The 18,759-nt window shown below is 34.3% G+C and overlaps 1 protein-coding gene across 28 annotated transcripts in view; it reads left to right on the plus strand.

Annotated features, from left to right (window-relative positions):
• The window catches only part of HDAC9 (histone deacetylase 9), an 829,181-nt gene that overhangs the window by 354,935 nt on the left and 455,487 nt on the right, over positions 1–18,759 (plus strand). For 20 of the 28 annotated variants that reach the window (XM_039862468.1, XM_039862469.1, XM_039862470.1 and 17 more), the window contains one exon: positions 6,484–6,546. In XM_039862468.1, the coding sequence (XP_039718402.1) occupies positions 6,484–6,546 (63 nt within the window). Of the gene's footprint in view, positions 1–5,222; positions 6,076–6,178; positions 6,245–6,483; positions 6,547–6,726; positions 6,891–18,759 lie in introns of those variants that run through there. The other 8 variants (XM_039862483.1, XM_039862485.1, XM_039862477.1 and 5 more) reach the window with 8 other exon arrangements.

Consider the following 18,759-nt stretch of genomic DNA (forward strand, 5'->3'; position numbering starts at 1 on the left):
AATCTTGCAGAAGAGTGGAGTTTATATTAACTGTGACTACAGAGGGAGAACCTTACAGTTAGAGAAATGCACAGAGGACAAGTTGAGGATGGGGTCTCATGGTGCACAGTATGTTAATATGTCAGCAAATTTCAAGGATCTTTTTGGTGTAGAACAAGCATCTCCGTGGACATTTAGGACAGGATCAAATATCAAGGACCTTTGGCATGGAACAAATGTCTCAGTGGATGTTTTAGCCAGAATCCAATATCCTGCAAGGCAGAAATACAGTATACAGAAAGTGTAAGAAAATATTGTGTTATGTCTCTCAAGTGACTTGCAGAGAAGGAAGGTAGAATCTGAACCTATAATGTATTTCTTTTAGAGTTTTGAGTCAGAATGGTATATCAGTGGAATTCACCAATTAAAAATAGAACACGCGAACACTTGCCAATGCAATCGATAACCAGACTTCTAAAAACTTAGCCATCACTGCAGTTACTAGGTCTGTTACTATAAAGTGGACCTACAAATGCATTGTATGTTAATTTCTTAGTGTCAACATCTTTAAGATCCTTCACAAGAGAAGCATATGAATACATTGTTCACTCAAAAAATATTCGATAACTTTGTTTACTCAAATTATACCATGTAGGATAACTTCTACTATAGTCTGACCTTTTTCTCTGGTTATTCTATCCTGTGAAACAGCAACAAAGTAGGGAAAATAAATGTAAAAAGTGAAAGTGCAATTAAACTGTACTTGATTTCAACAAAAGATCCTTTTTTCAGATACGCACTTAGCTTTTTAATTTAATAATTGTTGAGATTTTAATAAGATAATATGCTAAAATGAAAAACAAGGAACTATTAAATCTGACTTGCTCCAGATCATTTTTTAATAGGATCCTCTAGAGAAGGAATCACTTATTTATTTTACAAATATTTATCTAGTGACATACTACATGCAGGATGTTATACTAAGCTCTTGTAGTATTATGGGAAGTAAAATTCTATCAATTTGCTAAACAAAGCATCTGTAAATATGAGTGAGAAACTCATGTTTAATCAAAAATGTAATCTTCTTCAGAATTTATACAGTTCTTTGGAATAACAGTCCAGTAACAATTTTCAAGTATTTAATAATTGTGAATTAAAGGTCCATAGAATATTTTATTAGTGGTTATAGTAATAATAGCTACCATTTATTGAATGCTTATTTGACAGATATGATATGTTACTCTATAATCCTAGTAACAGCCCTGTAGGTTTATCATTTTGGCTCCATGGTTATAAATTAAAATTCAAGGAATATTGAAATACAATCTGGAGTTAGAGATTTTCTTATCAAGCTCTTTAGTAATTGCTTTGACTATATGTCTTCTAAAACTAAAAATTCTATGAAAGTAGAGGCTGGGACATTCTTATATACATTTATATCTTCAGGGCTTGCACTGTGCTTGTGAAATAATAAATGTTTAATATATGAACAATTGACTTTCATAGATTCTATCAAAAAAAAAAAAAAAAAAAAAAAAAAAAAAAACACCATTAAGTTTTTACCTATCCTTCTAATCACACATGATCGCTTTGTTTTCTCCTGCCTGGGGCTGGCTGCTTTGAGCTCTGCACAGAAAGGCTGATATGCCACTGGCAAATAGAAAGATAGAACCTTAAACAAAGTTGCTTACTGGAGAAAAATGGTACACACATGCTTGTCACTCTAAGTGTACAATGTTGGTGTCATCTGTAAACTGGAGAATTTTTTTCTGTATGATCTTATTTGGTCTTTTCATACCTTGAATATTAACGGTCTTCTTTAATCTCTTACCTAGTTTAATTATTTTCATTTTGAAAAGTTGTTCTGTAATAATAGTAGCTAATTTGAAATTGGACCAAAAAAGATACTTTATCCATTTTTATTGTTAGCCACCTCATCATTGCTGTGGAAAGGATGATCCTGTGTACTGGTTCTCAAACTTCATTGTACATGAGACTCACTTGGAGAACTTGTAAAATAGATTCTGATTTAGTAGTTCTTGAGGAGGGCCTAATAAATTGCATTTATAAGTTCCCAGGTGCCCCTTATGCTTTCTAATCCCCCCAAATTAGAATAAATCATGATTAACGCATTTTATTGGATGAGAAGAGTTAAAGAAAAAATTGTTTTCAATCAAAGCAAGGCCAACAGTTCTAGAGTTTTTGTTGATCTTAGTTTGTTTGTTTGTCTTTATGTAAAATAGTTTTATATAAAACACACATTGCTGATGTATTTTCTCAAACGCTTGACCTGTTCTTGGGTCCAGGCAGTGATTCCTTATCTGAAGACAATTTGGGAACCAATTAAGTTGTTTTAGTGAGAGGAATCACTTGTAAATTGAGTATTCACTATTTAATAAGAATTGGTGATGCTCCTACAAGAGATAGAAAATTCAGATAAATAAACTACTTAGTTCAAAATAAAATTTAGTGCACTCTCCTTTCCCTGTCCTTTCTTATCCTTGAGAGTCTATGGGAACCACGTCTGTTGCCTGTAGCAAATGTGTGTAACTATATTGCTGTGACAATAGTTTGAAAAATGTGAGGATGGAAAAAGAAGCAACAGAAGTAAGTGAAGGAGTTCCAGTTTTTGGTGATTAATTTGTAGCTTTCCTATAATGCATACGTCAGTTTTAAATAAATCAAGTTACACTACTTTCTTTCCAGAAGAGTCTTCGGCCATCAATTTAGACTGATTTGAGAAAAGATTATTGTAATCTAGGAGTCTAAGGATATTTCTGGAAATATTTATTTTTATAGATTTAATTTGCCACTTTTTATTTCTGGAAATATTTTGATGGCATATATATATTTTTACACATTCTTTTTGTTTTGTCTATATACCTGCATTTAAAAAATTGGAATTATCATAGTCACTTTCGAATGATATTTTATCTTAAGATTTGAGCCCCATTCCCATTTTCTACTGAATCTGGAATCTGTTTTTTCCCTATTCTTTTTCAATTTTATTAGAATAAATGTAAAATGTAATATTTAGATCAACTTCCACAATGTTTATTGAGTTAAAATTTATTATATTGAAATATTAAAAGCTGTCTATCTATTCTAGCCTGTCATTTGTATTAGTTTTTTATGGTTCTTATAATTTAAAATTTAATATATTTTTTCCAAGCCAGTAAAATCAGTTTTATAAATGCCCCAAAAGAAAGCTAGTCACATTTCTTTATCGACATTGTTGAGATTATGTGAGAAAAATTCAACATTCTTAATATTTAAGTTCTTGGATAATGGAACTATAGTAATCAATGTTCTTGGTGGTGTTTTTAATGATGCTTATTTTTTGTCCCAGAAGTAAGTGGTATCCCTTTTATGATAATTGTCCAATGCTTTTTCACTCTAAACTAAAGTTTCATTATCAAGAGTTGAAAGATAAGACTGCTAATGGGGAAAAAATGCTGAAAGAATGCAGGAATGAAATGTGAATAAACCTCAAGTTAAATAACTAGGTCAAAACGAAGGCACATTATTTATACAATTTTATGTGGCTTGCCTTTTCCTGGAAAATTTGAGAAAAAGGATAATTACTAACTCACTCTTTTGGAGTTTTATTTTTTTATGATTACAAAAGTTTGGAGACTTTTGTAGTTTGAGGGTATGATTTAAAATTAAAATAACAAATGATATATGAGTGTATTATGTCAATACTGAGATTTTTATTATCCTTCATATATCTATTACTAGTTTGCATATTCTATTCAAAACCATTCTGGAACAATTAGACAATGGCCATTTTCATCAGTAAATAATATTAAAATTTATTCTGAATATCTCAGATAATTATATGCATCACTTTAGTAAGGAACAGACGGCAGACTAGAGAACTTGAATGCTAGACCTACTCAGAGATGATCTGTTAGAGACTAAGCAAGATTCTTTAGTCATAACTCCATTAATGAGTGCTTTTGCAACCTCCAGCAAGGCTCTTTACTTTCCGCATGTGTAAAATGGAGAGCTTGTTTGTACTAGATGAACAGATTTCACTTGTTTTTTTCTTAACATAAGAAGTCATTCAAAAGAAATCTTACATACCCAAATGTAAACAGGTAAACATGAAGCAGCTCTGGCTAGGGGAACAACCTCTTCTGGATGGAGATTCCTGTGTGAGTCATCCACCTCCCATCTTGGGGAACAGAGAGTTTGAACACCATTGTAGACAATCTCTAAATTTCCTCTAAGGTCTAAAATGCTATGGTTGGTTACATCATCTCTGAGGTAAATGGCCAGATCCACAATATTTCCATCCCTTGAATTTTATCTACCAATTTCTTAATAGAGTGAAAGTTGTAATATCAGATAGAATTAAATAGTTTTTTTCCACTGACAGGAACATGAGATTTTCTTGTTTAGCTTAAGTAAATGCAGTTTAGAATAACTTCTCTATTTAAATCGTAGAATTTATCTGTACAAATATAATTTTGCAAGAAGTAAGAGTTAATCTGTGAAAGAAGAAAAATTCAGTGCCATTTTCTTTTGCAGTGGGTTATCTGCCTAATGACTTAACACATTTCCTACTTTCCACCAAAACTCTAAGTCCTCTTGTTCTCTTTCCCTAGTCCTACAGTCTGTCATTGATCAAGATCCCTCCTCCATCTGATTATTGTGGGAACCTTAAGACACTGCTTTTTAATCTTCCTTCTCTGTTGCTACTAATGCCTTAGGAATTACATTTTCCTTGCTGATCTAGTTTGGAAAAGGGAGACCTCCCATGACCAGTGAAGTCTCACTTGGGTTTGCCCATGGGAGTAGCTAGATGCTAACAACCCAATTCGTGATGCAGAATTTATTTCTCATAAAGAAATGATGTTATAAATGACCACAGACTTCTTAATACTCTATACTATAATTTGTTTATTTTATAAGTGAATTCTTCAGTACTTGGTGGTCTGGGAATCTATCAACTATTACAAACGCTATTTCTTTTAGAAAATTGATGTCTGTATTTCAGGCAACCAATGTAGAGATGAATGCAAAACATTCATACTTGGGGATTTACCGTATTTATTTATTGATCCACAGGTGCATATGTTCACTAATTCTGAATCCATCCAGAAGAGAGTACCCACACTTTTCTTTTTTTCTCTTTGCAGGTAAATTTAATTTAGCCTGAGAGGCTGATGTAGAGGGAACATTTTCAGGTCTAAGCTATTTTTTTTTTTAATTTAAATATCATAGATAGTATGTGATAAAACTGATAGGGGGTACTACTGTCATATTTAGATTTGCAAAATGGACAATTGCCTTACACAAATAGCAAGTAAAAATTTAAGCCAGTCCTTTATAAATATTTTATTTTGGGGTGTGCTTGTTTTCTGAAACTACCTCTACTAAATCTCCTGTCAGTCTTGAAACTAGAAGGCAGAAAAGCTTCTAGTGCTACAGCCAACTGCAGTGTAGCCAGAGAAACAGGCAACAAAAATAGAACACCAGGATTGCTGTGCGTGGGTGAGGCAGAAACCACATTATGAGCAAAAGCTTCCAGTATTATTTTAGAACCAATACAGAGCTCTGCACTTCTCTCCTCTCTCTTCCAAAAACACATACTACAAAAATAAAATAAAATGAAATGTATGTGCATTTGCCCTCTTAGAATTATGTTTCTTAATTTTTTTGCCTTCCTTTCCTTGGATGTGAATCGCCAGTGTGAAACACAGTGTGTAAGGCAAGCTTGGAGGGAGGAAAGAGTTAATTGCTTTTAAGGCCCTGCAATAGAGAATTATGGTTTGAAAGATAGAGGCTGGACAGCTGGGTTTGCTGGGGTATTTTTAAATGCATTAATGCAGGCTCCAATCACTCGGCCAGGCTTGACCTATTTTTGGCTCAGGCCGACCATTGTTCTATTTCTGTGCCTGTGGGCCATGCTGTTGTTGATTCATATGCAAATGGATTATCACTAGCTTTAGCCAACTTGAGCTGAGAGAGACCAGAGAGAGGGAAGACACACACAAACAGATAGGAGAAGGGCACCAGCCGAAGCCACTTGCAGGACTGACCGGTTTTTGCAAGGAAACTCTAGCAGCCTGAAGAACTTTAAGCCAGGTTTAATTGGTTTCTTTTTCTCATGGGTAGAGTTAATATTTTTCTACTTATTCTGACAAAGCAGTAACCCTGACGCACATTCCTATTTCCCACCTGCTTTTAGTTTCCAGGATAACCTAAACTCCAGAGAGCCTTAGCATCCACCCGGTCCTTTCTGCTTTGCACACAGGTTGGTAACATGGGAAAAGTGTCCAGGTCTTTTGAAAAAGTGTCTGTCCATCTTAACAGAAAGGAAATCATTGTCGAAGTTGATCCTCTGCTGCTTCTCCTTGGGGAGGAGGGAAAACCAGCGAGGGTAGCTCCTGGGGCCGGTGCACTGAGCAGAGATGAATCTTTCATGTAGCTGAACTAAGAGTGATTGGAATATGCTGCAGACAATTTACGAGAGTGACTCGTGTTTTTCCTCAGATGGGGTGGCTGGACGAGAGCAGCTCTTGGCTCAGCAGAGAATGCACAGTATGATCAGCTCAGGTAAGATCCTCCTTCATAACTGAGACATTTTACGTGTGAAAGGGGGCTGACTTGGGAAATGCAGCTAAGCAAAGCACCTCTTTTAAGAATTTGCTTTTTGATGTTGATGTTGCTATTTTCTTGGTGCATCTGTAGGGTTTAACTTAGATCTCTTCCATTACTGTTTTTGTGCATATTCAGTCTGTTTAGGGCCGGCTGCTTCTGAATGAAATCGCAAAGCTTCTGATGAAAGATGGGACTGAGATAAGTAAACTGTAGTTGGGGGTGTTTCGCCTTACTATGCAACTAGAAAAAGGAGATCAGTACTGATTGTAAGCTTATTCTAATGGGACTTTAAAAATCAGGTAAGTTCATATTGTGGCTTCAGTTTAAATTGCAGCCTCCGCTAGCCTGATGATTTTTTATTTACAGTGTGTATACAGAAGCACATCTATTTATAGACCTACCTTCTGAAATATGTTTCCTATGGAGTTGTGAAGGTAGTTTTAATGTGGCTTTTTCTCATCAACCCAAAATGAAACTGTTTAAAATAAAACAAAATTATTATTAACAGATGGTTATTTTAATTTCTTTAAAGCCGTTTGAGGTGTCTGACATTGTCAGGCAGATGCGATGGCATAAACACATATATGAGGTATTATATGCAGGTGCAACGTTTTAAAGAATAACAGTAACAAATTCCAGTTTCTAGTTTCTCTGTGTCTGTGCTTATGCCTTCAAGGAGATGTGCTGATGAGTGATGAAGCTTGTCAGCTTTGTTAATTGCTGTTTGTTGAAAAGAGGAGACTCTCCAGGCAATATCACTTATTTGTCATTGGTGCCTTTCATATTTATTTCCTCTAGCTAGTTCATAAGATTGGGGTTTGTTTTGGTCCTCTTCTGAATGCTACAGTCTAAACTGGCTTAAAGTTCTCCCTCACATCTTTAAGTTCCTATGTGGGCTTAATCATAATTGTAGATCACCCCATTGACTCTCATAATAAGAATGCAACATAAAGTAGCGTTTACTTGGTAGAGATAAATGTGAAAGAAATATTCCACAGGTTGCCATGATGTCTATTTTAGTGTTGAACACCTCCCCATCTATGGATCTGTGTTTGAAGCAAGTTTTCTTTAAACCTTGGTTAGTTATGATGATTTTAAGATTCTTCTGTTGACTCAATCTTTCATGGAATTAGAATAAAATACCGATTTTATACAATTTGGTATGTTTACACTCAAGTGACGGTGATTATGTTACTGTTTATCTAAAGCAAACATATCACAAGTTCAGTATAATTTATTATTTTCCTGGCTGTAAGTTTGACAAGAGCTTGGGGAGGGTTCGGCCAGTCTGTGCTGATGGAACTGGTCACTTAGCATTTGATTTTTTAAATGTGGACCAATTCTTTAAAAATCACTATTTTAGGTATCTGTTCAGTATTACACTTTATCCTGGTAGTTCTCAATTCTGTGCTGAATATTTACATTTTCTTCATAGGATAGAAACAAAGCCTTTAAAGCGGCGACTGCTGACAGTGAATCTCGCTACAGGTGTTTACAAGGTTCACTGTTTCTCAATATCTTTGATAATCGTACATAACATTTCTCCGATTTCTGTTGAGATTGTTATTTTTCTGACATTTGATGATTTCTAAACAAAGCAACAATATTTTCAAACAGGGCAGTGCTTGAGACTGCCCGTGCTGTCGTCAGGTCTACAGGAAGCAACGTGTAAGCACCAGCTGGGAAATGAAAAGTGGTGTAGATGGACGTTGACACCCAAACCTGTCTGGCGTAAATAAGGAAACTCTTATTATATTAAGTTCTATTTATTTTTAAAGTTCAAAATATAAAAACATTTACATCCTTCCTATCATGCCATGTAATGTTTATAATATGTCCTTAAATTTAATTCTCCTGATCTTTATTGTCTGAGCAACTGGCTTTCAGTTTTAGAGTATTTTACAGCATACAGATAGATGCCTGGGTCCTACCCCTAGAGCTTCTGATTCAATTGGGAAATAGCATTGGAGCGTTTAGTATCTTCAGAGCAATCTTAATATCCAGCAAACTTTGAGTATTTTTGACATGGGGAGATGGGGAGGTGATGGCAATGCCGGGGACTCATTTCAGGAGAGTTTGCCCTTTTAAGTTAATTGCTAAAGTAGGGGTGTGTTTGTCTTAATTTAGCTACAAATCTTGTTCAACTCTCTTGTGGACCAGTGGCATGGATGTGATTGATAGGCTTAGAGTGGAGTCTGGATCTGAAAGAGAGTGAAATATATATGGTAGCCGTGCTGAGTGGTGGAGGGAGCACCACTGTAGGAGTCAAAAGCTCTGTGTTCCGCTAGCCAGTTGTAGAACTGGTTTACTCGTCCGTAAACTGAAGAATAATGATGTCCTCCTGCTTACTTCTTGGCATTCATGTGAAGTTCAAATGTGACAACATGTTATTAAAGTGTAGACTCACTATTATGATTACTATTTCTAGTGAAAGAATCTGAGCTCCCAGCTCTTCAATACCATGTTCTATATGGCTGAACAAGCTGGATGGGTTCAGCTGTATGTCCCCTGGGAAAATGATTTTTTTGTTTTGATAGTAAGTTTTCTTTAGTTATCTTATAAATCAGCTTTTCCCTTTTTTTTTTTTTTTTTGTTTTTTCTTTTTCTGGTCTGGTAAGAATGAAATCCTTTCCTTGTGCAAATTGTGACTATAAATCAGAGTAGCTAGTGTGTATGCATGTATGTGTTTTGAGAAATGTCTTATTACATAATAATCAAAGGCAAAGAAGTTGTAGAATGTGTAATTAAACAGTGAAACCTCTAGCAGCAGATTTCTTGAAATTAATTGTTTAAAAAAGCTTTGTTTTGTTATTAGCCACTGCTTTAGAGTCCCCATTTGTTATTCTAGTTATATCGAATACTATGCATTAATATAGATGATTTTTCTTCAGAGATCTTTATATACTATTGAATTGTAAATGTTTTATATGGTTCCATTTTTTCCTAATATTGACCCATCCAGGCTAGACATCTTAGGTAGAACTAGGTTGTAGTCTGCTAATGTCTTTTCAATTAAAAAGCTCAATAATATTGAATCTTGGAATTCAGTATGAGTGACACCTGTTACCAGGTCAGTTTCCATTGTTATGGCTTGTGTGGGCCACTCTGAGTTATAACTGGAAGAAACTAAAGTATGTACAAATATTTACTCTGGTCACTCAACAGTAGCTGGCAGATTCGGGGTGTTCTCCTGTTGCTAGGCATGTCACTTCACACATTGGACAGCAGACCCATCCAGACAATACTGGAATAATTACTGTGAAAGAATTTCCTAGAGTTTGTACAGCATTAATGTAAAATACATTCACAATAAGGAAAACTCATATTTTCACTATGTATTTTAGGGTATAAAAGAGAACATTTGAAGCTAAATCCTGAATTTCTTTTATGGAAAATGTATCTTCACCCTTTGAGAATCCCCTTTTTCCCCCCTTTGTGTGTATCATCAAGAGGAAAGAAACGTTTTAGATTCAGTAGTCATTTATGTCTACTTGGAAAGCAGAATCTAATTATGAAAATGTAAGTCTGTGAAATACTCCTGTCATGTCAAGAATCACTCTGGTGTAGTCCCCATAATTACTGTTTTGCTGTTCACTAACTTAGGTTATCTTCACTTACAAGGCTGTCACCAATTTGAACATTTGATAGGTAGCAATCAAAAAGCTAGTTATAAATTGTCCCATTGAGAATGGGGACGAAAATGAGTATTTTTTGAATTCTGTTCATGACGCAGGTGGCATAATTATTATGTCCATTAAGTAAGAAAATTCAGTAAAACCCCTCAGAAGACCAAAGTAAACCCAAATTATGACTTTAAAAATGATGATTTTGATTTTGGAGATGAGAAATTTGAAAATGTACCACATAATTTCTCATCACTGATAAATAATGAAGTGATCCAAAAATAGCATAAGGCAGCAAACACCTGCCCCCAACACATAATATTAATAATAACTGAACAAAGAAAACAATATGACCAAAGCAATATACCTCAGATACTAATAGTTGAGGAAAAATGGAAGCAAGGATCTTTGGTTAGATCAGAGAAACCTAACAGGACCTGAATTCTAGGCCTCCTTAGAATTTTACTGACAACCTGAAAATTCTTACTAACATTCCCAAATTTGGAGAGAGGCGTACTGACCAGATATCTTCTACTTTGGTTGTTATTATTGTTGTTTGCTTTTGTTATTATTTCTTGTGACTGAGGAATAGAAGAAAGGATTGTGGAAGAGCAACTAGTAAAATGGGAGGAAGGTGAACAAACACTGCCACTCTGGAGAAACGAAGGCTCCCAAGGAACACTCTAAATTGGGGAAATGATCTACAGCTCTCTGCAACGAAATACTCTTCCCCAACTAGCCTTCGTGATTCCACCAAGAAGGAAGCATCAACTCGCTGAATCCATGGAATTGTCTAATAATCAGTCCAGACAAATAGAGCACTCTAGAAAGAACATAAATTCCATAAAACAAGAACTCAAAAATGAGATGGTGAAACAATAGAATGGGATGAAAAAAGGATATTTTAGATTTAGGAAAACAAATTGAGAGTGAAAAAAACATGATAATTATAGAACAAAAATATTCATTAGAAATAGCAAGAAACAATAGACAATTTTAACAACAAAGAGGAAAGGCTTGAGACAATCAGTGGGAATGAAAAAGGAAAATGAATTAAAGCAATTGGAGAGAAATCAATAAATAAGAAAGACAATATAACAAAGAGTATTTATGTTCCTGAAGTTAATATTCCAAAACATTTAAACAGAAGATTTCAGTGAAAATGAAGAAAGATCATTTCACTGAAAAAGAAAAAAACTGAATTGAAAGAGCTCCCATGTTTTAGGAAAGATTGAAAGAGCTCCCATCTTTTAGGAAAATTCCACGCAAATGTTTACCGCCGAGTCACATCCTAACTGGGCTATTGAATTTCAAATGTTAAATAATTCTTTAGGGATTCAGGCAGATAAAGCATAGATCTATGGTGGGGGTAGGGTGAAAAGAAAGGAAATATATGGAACTCAAGAATACTTATCAAAAGTATTCATCACTCAATGCCAGAAGATAATGAAGAAAAATCTCTGAAGTTCTAGAAGTGCAGTCCAATATTCCACCTAGGCAAGATGTTAGTAAAATATAGGAAAAATAGATAGACAAATTAGAAATCTTCAGACATGAAATAGATTGCTTGACAATGAAGCCCACACGATGAAGAGATGAACTTAAAAATAAAAAGTGAAATTCAGAAGTATAGAAAACACAGTTTAATGGAGCAACATTTAATCCATTTAAACGACTATGAGATTGCAGTTATAGGACAGAAAGCAAATTTTATAAAGTAGGGCAATGTAAAAATATTCATAAAGCTAACCAATATGAGACACTGGGGAGAGGTGAGATGGAGGGACGTGCTAGTATCGTCTCCTCTCTGAACAGGGGCAGACTCCCTGCTGCTTAAAATAGAAAAATATAGTTTAAAAAAATACTCAAAACAATGATTTTTAAAAATGGTTTCTTTATGTAATGTTAGAGAAATCATTTTGGAAATAGTACCTCCTATAGGAAGGAAACATTTAGTATGTTTACGGTCCTTTCAATTGCAAATTTTAATTCTGTTAAGCGCATTCAGATTTAATAATGTTTTTAAAAATAACATCAGTGATATTATCTCATTTTTATAAAAGTATATTTTGTCTATTCATTCATGTCCCAGAAGAATCCGTGTATAGATAGAAAGAAATTAGGAAAGATTTTATGTTTGTGATGGTGGTACTGGTGGTAGAGGGGCTTTTGTTTTCATCGTCAGACTCTTTTGCCTTTATGCATTTTAATAATATGCACACATCTTCTAAAAAATGTTTCTTATACATCCACATAGAAAGCTACTATGCCAATACACTAACAGTGATTAATTGTAAGTAGTAGTGTATAAATTAGATTGTCTTCTGCTGCAGGTAACTGAAAATCCTACTCAAAGTGACACACAACAAGGAAATTTATCATTTAGGGAAATAGCAACCCTGGTTAGGCAACACCACGTGGTCAATAATGTCAACAGCATGCAGTCCTTGCTATCATCACAAGGCTGTTTTCTCTAGTAATCACAAGTTGACTGTAGCAGTTCCAGAGAGACATAGAAGAGAAGCTTTGCTTTTGGGGGTGAGGGGTGTTTCCTTTAGGAAGGAAGTTTTACCCAAAAATTTTCCAGAAAATCATCCTTCATAACTCATTGGCCAAAATAGCTTCACGTGCCCATACATTAGCCAGTCACTGAAAAGAAGAATGGAACCACTGTAATTGTTCCGTAGGGCCATGGGTAGGCCAGGGAGGAGGGATGCTGCTGCTAGTAATCTAGTACCTATCAGGAAGAAGAAAGGGTGAGAAGAATGAATGTCAGCTAGGCACCAGCAGTATTTGCTACAGTGTGTACGTTGGTGGTTAGAAATCTCTTCTTTGTAATTTGTTTTAGTTTGTAATTTCTCAAAATATAATTAATTAAGTGAAGTACTACGTAATTTTCTTTCAAGTAAAATTTAGGTCTTAATTTTCTTGAAGATATACATTTATAACTTAAATCTCTTTTTTTTTTTTTTTACTGATATTGAATAGAAAGATTTTTTAATACTATCTGTTGTTAGAAGGAGACCTAATAAAGAAACTGTAGTAATTACGGTAGAAAACTGGGTCTCCCTAGGTTGTAAGTCATTTTTTTAGAGAAGAGGAAGATCAAAATTGTGGACTGATGTATTCTAAGTATTTATTATAAGTCTGAGTAAAATATTCTTTTAATATTTGAAAAGTACAGGGAATATTAAGAGAAATTTATCTAATCATGTATAAAAACTTTTCCAGTACATTAAAAAAGGGATTATCTTAAAAATATTCAGAATGCAATTTCCTTGCCAGTAGGTTGTTATAATTATTACATTTTACAGTAATGAACGGTTTTAACAATCTGGAATGGTAACTGCATTTTAACTTTTTTTTTCTGAATTGGAATTCTTTGAAAACAATTTAATTGGAATAAAAGCTCGTGAAAATGACTTTAAAAACAAGCTTTCTCTAGATGAAATGTAAAGATATTATGCCATGTGCTTCAGATCAGTGTGGCAGTGCTAAGATCTATTCTGTTCTTGAAAGGAAGTTGACCTGTCACTGGTTAGCTTGGGATGAATGGTGTCCTTCTATGGGCAGTTTTAACTTTTCCAATCCCAAGAGATTGAAAATCAAGAGATGAAAGGATGAGAAAAACCTTGTGTTCACTACTTCTATTCTTCTTCCACCAAGTCCATTATACAAAACAAATATAATAAAACAAGAGTTTTTACAACACTAACTGACCTACACTTTAAAGTGTTATCAGAGAATATTATGTTTAGGGTTACTCTAATGAATATAAAATTATGAATATAAAATTAAGTAATACTTAATTACTTTTGAATATAAAATTAAGTAATTCTCATGCTTTATAAGAATCCTCATGTTTTATAAGAATATCAGTTTCACTCATTATCTTAAGGTTAAATTTTCCATAGTAAAACAAGTGATGGGCCTTTTATATATACTGCTTTTAAAATACCCCATGATTAAATCCAATGAAAACTACATTTAAGAAAGAAGGAAATTTACCAAACCACAGAGTGTAACTAGTCATTTACTTATGATTAAACTCCTTGCATGCTAATAAGGTTGGAAATACCCTAGAACTTAATTTTCTTGCTTCTTCCCCTCGTGGTCTACCACTTTTATTAGAAATGTTTAATTCATAATTTATATTCAGTATTGACACAATTGTAGACGCGTAGGTGTCATTCTCAATTATTTGAAGTAAGTTTTAGTGGGTGTCTAATTAGGCTTGACATCCAAACTGGGTGAAAATATGAAAATGTCAGAAAGTATTTTTCAAAATTTGAATTAAGGACAAACAACAACCAAAAAAAAAAAAAGAAAGAAAGAAAATGTTATTAAATTTCCATTAAATTACATTGGCCTGGGTGTTCTTCCCTACAATTTTTCTAGGGAACCCCATGTAGGGTAAACTAGAAAAGCTCTTGGTGAATCGAATGCAATTTAAAATTTATTCTTCATAGTGTTTTTTAAATCTGCTTACAAATAAAATTCAAGTGTGTATTTTAAATTCATGATTTTACATCAGGAACTGCTCATTTTAAATTTGAAGGAAAAATTGTCATCATCGGTTACCATTATCATGGTTTTTCTGCCACATTCCATGCTGATCTAGTTGTTTAGTCTCAATTTAAAAGGTCAGTGATTGGACTCATATTTTCCATCATTTTTTAACACTGTTATTCTTATTATTATTGATATAATAAGCTCATGTTTTAAAACATTTTCTGTATCAGACATTATTTTATCATTTAATCCTCTCCACAAGGTGATGAGGTCTGCAGTAGTGGTCATTGCAGCAGTATTCATATTTTGAAGATGAGGCAATAGATTCAGAGGATCTTTCTGAGAGTTATCATGGTTTGGAACTGGCAGGATCTGGTTTGAACTCATTTTTGTTTACCATGTCCCTGCTACTTGTTCTTCAAGAGGAAAATATTTAGCATAGGATAATGGTTTTCATTTGGTGCTAAACGTATGGAATCGGCCATACGTATAAACAAACATCTAGGCACACTTCTTAGTCCTGGGAGATTTAAGGCACAAATAGGCAACTGTGTCGAGAGGCATGGGGGAGGAGCCTTAATTCACATTCCCAGTGCTTGATAATAAAATCGGTTGAAGTTAACACTATTCTGGGCTGAGATGAACGTGAGGCAACCTCCACAGTTCCGTGAGACTGATGATACATAGAGTAATGAACAGACTCTGTGGACAGAACCAGCATCCCAAATGCGTTTGGCATATGTTTGCCAATGCTCACAATAGTCTCAGAAACTCTAAAGGCAAGGTTTGTACCATTTCGAAATAGCACATTATTACTAATGTATTTTATCAGAAGAAGGTATTTTTTTCAGGTGTTAGCACTCTGGGGTTCAGTTTCTTTTGACCTAAGTGTTTGAATTATACCTACCTTGGTTTTTAGCTGGAAATCGGGGGTAGGGGGTGGGGATTGGGGTCAGTAAAGTCTGTGTCTCCACTTGAATCCTAATTTCAATATTGCCACCTCAAATCCTTGAGCCAAAAGAATGATCAAAATTTAGATTCTGCCTATTTTGAATACATACTGGTCCAATTTGGGTTCAGTTTTGGGATTTTGGGTGAAAAGTCGATGGCAATGTTTGCATATGCCAAGATGATATTACATTTTACTTTATCTTGATTAAATTTTATTTCATTGGATGAATACTGTATGTTCTACAGGTGACTCATGCGTAATACTCACCAATTAGATGCTAATCCAATTATTAGAGCCAACTCTGGTTTCCAGCAGCTATTTTTTATCTTATTTGCTGTGAGAATATTGGCCATTTTTATGAATCAATACTTTGTAAAAGCATTATTGATTGTCATTTTAATGACGATCATAATTTATTGCCTTCCTAGAGGAAAGGAGCTTTCAGGAGATCATTAAATGCATTAGAATCTGCAGATGCCCACATGTCTGTGGCTCTCTTTAGCAGGTTGACTCCTTTGGGTCAGTTATTCTTAGCCTCGGTATTTCTATCTTATGGCATCGCAGGTCTAAGATTAGCTTGTTAGGCGTTATCATGCCATCTGAGTTACCTCCTAATATAACTCTACACTGGAATGATTATTTATAGAAAGAGCATTCTGTCATTTTTGGGTTATTTCTAGTAGTTTAAATAAAGAAGAATAACATTCAAGTGAAACCACAGATTCCTTCCTGCTGCCAAAACAACATGATAACTGTCTGCTTAAGGGACAATAATGTTTAAATATGTGCTTAGGGTGATCGCAAAATTCTTTTTATCTATGCCACCTTGACAGAAAGGGGAGGCCTTTCAGGAGTGATGTATAATACTTGTGGAAAGGCAAAGAGGCAGCCTTGATGCTTTCTGTCACAGAGCACAGAATACTGTGGTTGATGATGACAACAAGAGACACAGAGGTTTATTTTTAGAAACAGACATTGCTAAGCTCTCTATTTGGTGTTAATATGGCTCATAAACAGGACTCCTCACTGCTGAACTTCCAACGAAAATGGCATTTTATAGTACACACACACACACACACACACACACACACACACGCTTTTTTCTTTTTTTCACTTTGTAACAATGACTTATTAAGAAAATAATTAGAACTTTTTTAAGCTAAGAAATCTAAATTTTTATTAAATTCCTCCAATAGACATGGAGTATTATTTTGAAATCTCATGCAGATTGGACTTAAGAGGTGGTTTATGAAAAATAGTCAAATATAAGTACAATGAATATGCAAGTTGGCTATAAAGTGTGGAAAAATAAGTGAATATATCATAAATGACTTAATAATAAATTGTCATACCTATAAAATAATATGTATGCTGCTGGCTTTATTGTAGTAATATATAAAATATAGCTATAAAAGATATTAGTATGATGCATTAATGTAAGTTGTTGATTTTAATAGATGAGATAAAATTCTCAATATATTAAAAAGTAGGTATTAGTCTCTGCTAGTTGTTCTAGTATAACTAACTAGATGAACCCAACACATTTCATGTACAATGAAATGTACAGTTTCACATTTGAGAACTCTTCTTTTAGCTTACATAAACTGTGCTTAATTCAGACCTTAGCAATTGATATTTTGTATTAAAATTAGAATTGTGATTTAATCTGTTTAATTTGCATTTTACATTTCCTGATTATCAACTTGTTGTTAGATGATGTTAAATGTTAAAGCGATAGTTAATACATTTCATATTACACATTAATTGAAATGCTTAGAGCACTGTAGGAATATTCATAATTTTATTATTTACTGAAAAACATATCTTTTTTAAAGATAAATATTTTTGTAGGAATCCACTGACCATTAGGAATTCGCAAAATGACAAAAACAGGAACCACAGCAATTCAAATGCATTTTTAAAGAAGCCAAGATGTAAATAAATTTAGAGGGTGGGAGTAGCAGCAATTGTAGGAACCAGTTGCATCCTTACCATCCTTAATTAGCAGGCTGAGGGTTTCAGGAGGTGATGTAAGTGTTTGAGGCTTTGGAAGCCGAGGTGAAATAGTCATTCACGTGTTCATTTTTTCACTCAGAAATATCTGCGAGTCAACCGTGTGCCAGATATTGTTCTCCACATGGAGGGTACAACTATAAAACAAAACAAAGAGATACATGGTTCGGAGATTTTTCAGTTGTATGATGGCTAGATCATACTACTTTAGATAATAATAAGTACTAAGGAAAAGTAAAATAGAAAAATGAGATAGAAAATGATTGGTGGTAGCAGAGACAGTATTAGCTGAGGTAGTCAAGTAAAATGTTTTGAGAAACATAGATGTGAAGAGTATCTTCCCAATAAAAGCAGGTTTTCTATCAACATTCCATTCTGGCTAAGTCAAATAGAATGAAAGCACAGTTAGAATAGAGCAGAGCATGGTATGGAGCTCTTTTAGTCTCTACCATACCTCTGCCTCGTGCAAGGGATGCGAAGCTTTTATCAGCAGGTAGACGAGGAAGCAGGGCGAAGGCTGTAGCTATGATTTTCTCTCTTTCCCAAAGAGAGACTATAGAATTAGATGTCTTCCTCCTAGGATAAATGCTATTGACTAGAAATTAAGGACCTTTTAGAACCCCTTACTATCGCTCCTTCCTAGACATTCAGCTTTGCCCATTAGTCTAACTCTAACATCAGCTGTGCTGAAACTTCTTACCTAAGCAGTAGGAACCTTCCAGCAATTTAGTAAAGTGAATAGTTTCTCTTCTCTTGAGGGCTAAAAAGAAAGGAAACAATATATCTTCACCTGCTAATGTTAGAAGTCAAAGAACATTTTCTCATAAACATAAGTATTGTACACTTTTATAAAATACAGTACTCTTTACAATGGAATTTATTGAGCACCTACAATGTACCCAGTATTTAATTCAGGGAAATCATTGGTCAAATGTCAACTTTGTTAGATGGCTGTAGAACTGTAACTTTCAAACAAAATATTTAGAATACAGTCTTCATTGTGTTGAAGAGTAGATAGATTTGTGACAAATTGTTATAATAGTGGAGTAAGAAAGTATTTCATGGAGA

This window comes from Pteropus medius, unplaced genomic scaffold (genome assembly GCF_902729225.1).
Source record: "Pteropus medius unplaced genomic scaffold, Ma_sr-lr_union100, whole genome shotgun sequence".
NCBI classification, from domain to species: Eukaryota; Metazoa; Chordata; class Mammalia; order Chiroptera; family Pteropodidae; genus Pteropus; species Pteropus medius.